At 42.1% G+C, this 8712-nt stretch overlaps 1 protein-coding gene across 1 annotated transcript in view; it reads left to right on the top strand.

Moving 5' to 3' along the window:
• Window positions 1-7605, top strand: part of LOC138960231 (chitinase-3-like protein 1) — a 26862-nt gene extending 19257 nt beyond the window's left edge. Inside the window, exons 7-10 of the mRNA XM_070332024.1 lie at window positions 220-411; window positions 1892-2029; window positions 3199-3538; window positions 3717-7605. Of these exons, the coding sequence (XP_070188125.1) occupies window positions 220-411; window positions 1892-2029; window positions 3199-3538; window positions 3717-3907 (861 nt within the window). The 3' untranslated portion in view covers window positions 3908-7605. The remainder of the gene's footprint in view (window positions 1-219; window positions 412-1891; window positions 2030-3198; window positions 3539-3716) is intronic.
• The last annotated feature ends 1107 nt before the right edge of the window (window positions 7606-8712 follow it).

Raw genomic sequence — 8712 nt, 5'->3', positions numbered from 1 at the left:
GAGAGAGAGAGAGAGAGAAAGAATGAAAGCAAAACAATGAAAAAATAACCTTCAAAGTATCTGTACTGTTTGTCAATAATATCGTTTACGTAGACTTACACACTTTATTAAAACATAAATATGGAAGATGGAGTTATAAACATGTCTCCATTGAACTGCACATTGTATTCCGAATACTCACCTCTTTTGACCGTAGACATTCCCAATTTCTCTTTCCAGGACAAGACGGTACAGACATGGCTCAGCCAAGGGGCTTCAAGAGAAAAGCTGGTGATGGGATTTGCCACCTACGCCCGCACGGCCACCATGAATAGTGTCGAGGAGAACGAGCTCGGAGACCTCTACAACACACGACAGAAGGGGAGCCCTGGACGGCTCACAGGGGAGTCCGGGCTGTTGTCCTATTCTGAAGTAGGTTCTAAACACGTGAATTAGAGTAGCTATTGATATACAAACAAAGAGACTGCCGTTTGGGGATGAGACACATGGAGGCAATCTTAGTCACTTACTGACGGCTCACAGGGGAGTCCGGGCTGTTGTCTTATTCTGAGGTAATTTCTGCATACATTATAGATACGACAGAAGGGGAGCCCTGAACGGCTCACAGAGGAGTCCGGGCTGTTGTCCTATTCTGAGGTAGGTTCTAAACACGTGAATCAGAGTATATATTGATATTAACAGCTATTGTGTTTTCAGCGTAGCAATAGGGTCCGATATTTACACGAGACAAGTATAATGCCGACGAGTCGAAGACGAGTCGCATTATACTTGTTCGAGTCTAAATATCGGACCCTATTGCTACGCTGAAAACACAATAGCGATTATATAGCTGTTCTGACCTTGATTTGTTGTTTCAAACTTACAAAATGACAGTTTTTGCGTCGATGCGTTGATCTCAGGTTTTGATAGCAGACGCCGTTTCTTATGCGCATTAGTTTTGCGCAGGCGCCACACTGACTTTGGACAAAAACTCGATTTGACAACACAGCTGTTAAACAGCTTTTTATTAGTTCATTCGAATACAACAAAAAGAAGTTTGAGTTTTTTTAAATTTTGAACAAGACTACTTATGAAGAAGACCAAAACACAACATAAACGGAAAACTAGAAACAACTGAAGAACTAGGATGCAACAAGGGGAGGAGAAGAGAACAGCTAATCGCGAGCAGACGGCAGCGAAGTTTTCAGTTTGGGTGAATGGCATTTATACTTGTCTCATCATGAAGCGAATTTTTCAACCTCAGTTATAAACGACTACATGAATGTTAGTGCCATGGGTTGTACATCAATACTTCAGAGGGGAAGTGAGGTATTTAGTGTGGAGTTACGAGATAAGAAAAGCCGAATGCGAAAGTTTGTTTCAGTCGGCAACTGACACAGGCACACAAAAACGGCTGTTCCGTTTTACTCCCCTGTTTGTGCTACATCTTTCGACTTTGGACATTGTGTGGTGTTTAGGGACAGAAAATAATCGATTTAGTCCTGTTTCATCGGGAAGTTAGCAGAAAAGGGTATTCAGCTCGACTTCTTCCCGGCGAAGCCGTACCCGGCGAAGCGGGTATTCATCTAGTACATTATGAATACGACAGAAGGGGAGCCCTGGACGTTTTACAAGGGGGTAAGGGCTGTTGTCCTATTATGATGTAGGTTCTAAACACGTGCATCAGAGTAGCTATTGATATAAAAACAAAGAGACTGCCAACGTTCCAAAATTCAGAATCAAAAAACAAGAAAGGTGAGTTGTTGAAAAGTTTGTTATTGAAAAACAACACGTTACAGTCACAAATATTTCGACCCAGCAGTCTTTTAAGTGCACAGACATGCAGCCGCTTGAGGAGAAGACACAAGGAGGCAATCTTAGTCACTTACTGATTTAACTTTGTGTCTTTCAGATGTGCGAAAACCTTCAAAACGATGCCACAAATTGGAGGACCGTCTTCGAAGCGTCGTCAGGCGTCCCTCACGCCTACAGAAGTGCCTGGCCACTAGACTGGGTCAGCTATGACAATCCTACTAGCTTTCGTACTAAGGTCAGTTTTGCTTTAATAATACTTTTATCAAATGTTTCTACTAGCACCGAACATGTAGGCCCTAACAGTAATTTTACTGGATTATGCGATTCTCTCATTGTGCCAAACTGACTTCATACTTGCCAACGCACCATGTGGAAGGATGACATTATGTTTTTGATCTCCTAGCTGTCATGCACAACAAAATGTAACTTAACTCTCGTGATACAACCGTTGTTTGAGTACCTTGTATCTGTCGTGCCGAATTCACGGAATTGCCGAATTCGCGGAATCGGCAACATTTTTGCCGATTTCGCGTGATCGGCAAAACGCTGCCCAATACGTGAAATCGGCAGCGTTTTGCCGAAATCGCGTACAGGCTTCTAAAATTTGCCCATTTTGCGAAATCGGCAGCCACTTTTTGGTTTTAAAGTACTCAAAAGCCTGGGATATCATCACACTTAGACAACTAGATACTCCAATGGATAGATATCGCAATAATCGATAAGTTATGGCAAGTTATTGCAGAAAGTGTAGTTTTCGTGCATTTCCGGAGTTATGCTCAATACAGACCAACATAGACCATACAAAACATAGTAGGGAGGTAAAGCAATGTTAATGCAATGTTATGGTGACACAAAAAGTAACAGACTGGCTGTCGCTTTTGCGAAATGGGCAAATGTTTGAAGCTTTTCCGCATTTTCGGCAAAACGCTGCCGATTTCACGTAATGGGCAGCGTTTTGCTGATTACGCGAAATCGGCAAAAATGTTGCCGATTCCGCGAATTCGGCAATTCCGTGAATTCGGCACGACATATCTAAACTATTGCATTTCTTATTGGTTAGCAAACATAAGCCACCATACCCAGTGTCCGTTGGTATCTGAGATTAGCTTCATCGCCCCAGTCGATACTTGCAGCGCATTAAGTTTTTGTCCGTGTCATTAAATCAACAAAGTCTATTTTGTAATGGATCTTTTCTAATGTCATGATTTGTATATCGTGTGTGTGTGTGTGTGTGTGTGTGTGTGTGTGTGTGTCAGTGTGTGTGTGTGTGTTTATTGGAATTGTAAAGCGCTTGGAGCTGTGAATTCGGGACTTGCGCTATAGAAAAATGATTTATTATTATTATTATTATTATTATTATTATCATTATTATTCATCTTTTGCTGTGTGTGCATCGTTGATTAGGCTGAGTATATCGTCGAGCAAGGTCTGGCGGGCGCCATGATCTGGTCACTAGACTTCGATGACTACCTTGGGCAGTACTGCAACCTCGGCTCCTACCCTCTCATCTCCCAGATCAAGAGCGTCTTCCAAAATCAGTCTGACCTTGAAAGGCCAACACCAGCAGCTAACGTCATTCCAACAACTCGTGTAACTAACGTCATTCCAACAACTCGTGTAGCTAACGTCATGTCAACAACTCTAGAAACTAACGTCGTCGCCACAAATTCGCCTGGAGGCTCTGCCGGTGCCAGGACGTTGCCGACGACAGGGACGACGACAACAACGGAGAGTAATCCAAGGCGTAAGTCTGGAGTCTGGAGTTTTGATTAACAGTGTTATTAGTGGACGTTTGTTTAATGTGTCTTTCCAAGATACGGTATGTGTGCGTGCGTGTGAGTGTGCGTGTTTGTATGCGTGCGTATGCGTGTGTTTTCTGTGTTTACACATAGTGAAATCTGTGTTTTATTCTTTACTCAAAGGTTGTCTTCAAGCGGAAAAATGCCCCGAGGCGTTCGGATACTACGCGGATTGCACCAACTGCACCAGATTCTTCCACTGCAGTTTCCACGTGCCTCATACGATCAACTGCCCGCCCGGTCTTCGGTACCAAGCCCATCTGAGTGTCTGCGACTGGCCCGGCAACGTGTACTGTCCAAACGAAGACATGTAGATCCACATTTAGCAAGGTAGAGGGGCAGGAGCCTGGCAGAATGAAGACATGTAGATCTACATTTAGCAAGGTAGAGAGGCAGGAGCCTGGCAGAATGAAGACATGTAGATCTACATTTAGCAAGGTAGAGAGGCAGGAGCCTGGCAGAATGAAGACATGTAGATCTACATTTAGCAAGGTAGAGAGGCAAGAGCCTGGCAGAATGAACGACTGGCACAACATGTACTGTCCACACGAAGACATGTAGATCTACATTTAGCAAGGTAGAGAGGCAGGAGCCTGGTGGAATGAACGACTGGCCCGGCAACGTATACTGTCCAAACGAAGACATGTAGATCTACATTTAGCAAGGTAGAGAGGCAGGAGCCTGGCAGAATGAACGACTGGCACAACATGTACTGTCCACACGAAGACATGTAGATCTACATTTAGCAAGGTAGAGGGGCAGGAGCCTGGCAGAATGAACGACTGGCACAACATGTACTGTCCAAACGAAGACATGTAGATCTACATTTAGCAAGGTAGAGAGGCAGGAGCCTGGTGGAATGAACGACTGGCACAACATGCAGCACGGCTTTTCATTACTTTATTGTCCCATTGTTGAGAACATCGGATTGCTTCCTCCCAGTGAAAAGCTAGCAGCAAGAGAGGTGTGTGAGAGTGTAGGTGTAATCTGCCACCTGCATTTATGGCAGGATTTGAAGAACCAAGTTATATAGTCTGTATGGCAGCTTAAAGATGTATACAATTTTGATTTTATTTTTAAATGAAAACACAGGTTTCTTTTTGTTTACCTTCTTTTTTCGAAGTCAAATATATCGGATGTCAGAAGCCAAAACTCGAAAATACGTCATAACGTGAATAATAGCGTCACGTAACGACTTCTGTCACTTCTGCTGTAAGTCTCCCGAGGAAGAATTTCGAGAATGAAGTTTGTCTTGGTGACTTCAACATAATATATTATCAGCAGTAGAAAATTAATCGTAAAGTCGGGGCGGGGATGTAGCTCAGTCGGTAGCGCGCTGGATTTGTATCCAGTTGGCCGCTGTCAGCGTGAGTTCGTCCCCACGTTCGGCGAGAGATTTATTTCTCAGAGTCAACTTTGTGTACAGACTCTCCTCGGTGTCCGAACACCCCCGTGTGTACACGGAAGCACAAGACCAAGTGCGCACAAAAAAGATCCTGTAATCCATGTCAGAGTTCGGTGGGTTATAGAAACACGAAAATACCCAGTATGCTTCCTCCGAAAACGGCGTATGGCTGCCTAAATGGCGGGGTAAAAAACGGTCATACACGTAAAATTCCACTCGTGCAAAAAACACGAGTGTACGTGGGAGTTTCAGCCCACGAACGCAGAAGAAGAAGAAGAAGAAAAAGAAGAATCGTAAGGTCAAGGCATGTATCGGTATCGTATATCATTAATGCAAGTAATTCAGTTAAGATTGTTTTCTCGGATATTTGGAGTTAGATATGACATGAAGAGCACAGTAACTTAATGTTAAATGTTATGATGAAATGGGATCAATTTATCAGGCATATGTTTACTGAAGTTGGGGTTTATACACGTATGCAGGGAAGACGGACCCTACTTAATGCCATGGCATCATACTATTAATTAGTTAATCAGTTATATATTTATTTTATTGAAGTTTGGACTTGAATACGGAGAAAAGCTATGATCATTTTTAGGGTGACAGCAACAGAAAGAGTCAATATCCTGGAGACAAATATGAAGAGAACCTGTATTGCTTGGTATGGTAGCACTACCTTAATTGTCATGGTATAATTGCACTCAGGATTGGAGTCAAATAAAAGACGTTGAAGCCAGGAGGCCTTTCAGAGTAACAAACTAAAAGTAAGAGTAAAGCAGGAAAATGGAACGTGGATGATACAGGGAGTAGCATTTTGACTTCTTTCTTTTTTTACGGACATTGCAGAGTAGGGATTTGTGTCTGAATTATATTTGTAATGGTAATATTTGTCAATCAGGAAAATCAATTCAGGGGGAAAAGCACATTCTCAAGACTCACGACTCAAGATGTAACAGTCCTTATAAAACATGGAAAATTGCCACGCATTGTCGGGCGGTCACAGACATGAAATACATCACATTTACTAAGAATTGAGAATTGCACTAAAAAGCATATTGTACACAGGAAGCAGCTAAGTTATTGTTGGTTGCTGGGTGTCTGAGTGGAAGATGCTCTTGTCCCATGTATAAGCCTATATTGCTATTTCATATGTTACGTGGATTTCCATTGGTCAATTGGGCAAAATTGAGCTCAGTGCAAAAGTGATATCGACGACATTTCCGTCGATATCAGTTTTGATATCGACGACCTCTTTATTGCTTCCCCACTTCAAAAACAAAAACACCTAAATTTAAAAACAAAAATATATATGAAAATGTAATTATCCCAGAATGTAGTTGAGCAAGTGACTAAAGACTTTTTGAAAGAAAAGACATTTTAAAATACTGAAAAGTACAAGAAAAACGTGAACAAAAAGAAATAATAATCAGAGGGAGGGATATGGAACAGCCAAAACTGAGACAAATACTTTTGTAATTTCTTTACAGTAAATACAAAATGTCCAGAGAATTAGCAATATATCTAACATTGACTGACTGTGTGATGATATCTTCTGCTATTGGTCCGTTGAGACAGTGATATCAAAATCGAGACCGGAGGTCGAGATTTTAATATCACTGTCTCAACAGACCATAGCAGAAGATATCATCAGACAGTCGTCAATATTGGGTAAGATAGATATGGATTGGATTGGATGGATTGGATAAGATTTACAGTCCAGTGAGGTTACCCTCATGGAAATTCGGGCTGCTTTCTCCCCGGGGAAAGCGAGCTAGCTGCCATACATACGGCGCTACCCATATTTTTTTTTTCCTGCATGCGTGTATTCATGTTTCCTGAGACTTAATGCCGTGTGAGATGGAATATTTTTACTTTATTCCAAGTCCCACGGGTATTTGATGGACATTTTTATCTATGCCTATACAATTTTGCCAGGAAAGACCCTTTTGTCAATCGTGGGATCTTTAACGTGCACACCCCAATGTAGTGTACACGAAGGGACCTCGGTTTTTCGTCTCATCCGAAAGACTTACATGATCCAGAAAATATAGTTTACCTTAAAGGCCCATTCCGCCTCGTTTTCATAGCATATAAATTATGGTCACTAAACTATATATGAGACGTTCAACACTTTATGAGTAGGTATAGGTGTATGATCATTAAACATTGTTCACACATTATCTATTTTCAAAGCAAATTACATGTACTTAAGTTTGTTTTTCAATTTCTTTTCAAAACAAATAACAGTTCTCTTTTCGTGTATCCCCCCAAAAAAGGGGCTCGCACTGCGCATTGTACATATATTCATTTCATTTCTGTAAATCTGTATTTTATTGTAATTATGGTATGTTATAGGTGGCAACTGTTATGGTTTATGGAACTTTTTTTTGCACACATAAGTATTGTTACATGTGTTGATTGCACTTGATGCAAAAGTAGATTACTTGGCATGTGTTTTTGATTTTGTTTTCTTATTTTGTTATACCTTTGTTATCGTGCGCCCAGCACATGCATTGACAAGTAATGTTATTTTAGAGTCATTGTGTTGTTTTAATTGTAAAAACTTCATAACAACCGTTCTATATTTGAAAATAAATATATGTGAAAACGTCTGGACTGCTTAACTCCCTTAACAAGCACCCATGTATGTGTGCGCGTGCGTATGTGTGTGTGTGTGTGTGTGTGTGTCTGTGGGTGGGTGGGTGTGTGTTTGTGCGTGCGTGCGTGCGTGTGTGCGTGTGTGTGTGTGTGTGTGTGTGTGTGTGTGTGTGTGTGTGTGTGTGTGTGTTTACGCGCGTGCGAGCATATGCGGTTGTGTGCTTTCGTGTGTGTTTGCGTGAGTGTGCGCGCATTTGTGTGACCATCATGTGTCTTAGTGCGTGCCTGCTTTTCCTTGTACAAGATCATCCTATGAATTTAAAACCAACATAACCCAATAATAGTTGTACATAGATTCACACAATGTTCCAGTTAAAGAAACACCACCATGCTCAGGACAAACTCCTTTAACTCTGTTAAAAAGCCAGTTACGGTCAACACAGTCGCCCAGTCTCTCAGTGACGCACAGGCCTTTATTTCAAACAAGTCAATCAAACGAATCTTGATCGGGACATCTTGAAGGTTAACTCCGTCGATCAAGATTGTAGACACAGGGGCGGATCTGGGAGGGGTGCAATGGGTGCAATTGCACCCCCCCCCCCCCCCCCCAGCGGGACAAAAAAAAAAAAAAAAAAAAAAGAAGAAGAAAAATGTATCACCTGAAAATAGCACTTTACACGCTCAGATTGCACCAGATTGCACAATTTTGCTTCCTTTTTAAAAAAAAATTCCGGGAGGGCATGCCCCCGGACCCCCCTAGCATGCTCGGCGCTTCGCGCCATCGGTTCGGCGCTTCGCGCCTTCGCTGATAAGATACAAAAAAAAAAAAAATGTGCACCCCCCCCTTTCAAAACCCAGATCCGCCCCTGTAGACATCATAGCAGCGATTGAACAACCCGTATTGTATAGCCACAGGCGGGTATATAACACTGCAATGGCCGCTTTCTTGTATCCAATAGCCTCTGTACAGTACGCATTGGGATATACGACGCAGAAGGAGGTCAAAACTGACCTGTCCAGCGAGTGACTTTCCACTGATATCTGTTCCGTCCATTGAGTACATCATCGCACATAGAAAAATGATGTAAGAACTTTTGTATTTTGAAATACATTTTG

Source organism: Littorina saxatilis, linkage group LG2, assembly GCF_037325665.1.
Source record: "Littorina saxatilis isolate snail1 linkage group LG2, US_GU_Lsax_2.0, whole genome shotgun sequence".
Taxonomy (NCBI): Eukaryota; Metazoa; Mollusca; class Gastropoda; order Littorinimorpha; family Littorinidae; genus Littorina; species Littorina saxatilis.
The sequence above is the reverse complement of the archived record's forward strand: the minus strand, read 5'-3'. Positions and strand labels throughout refer to the sequence as shown.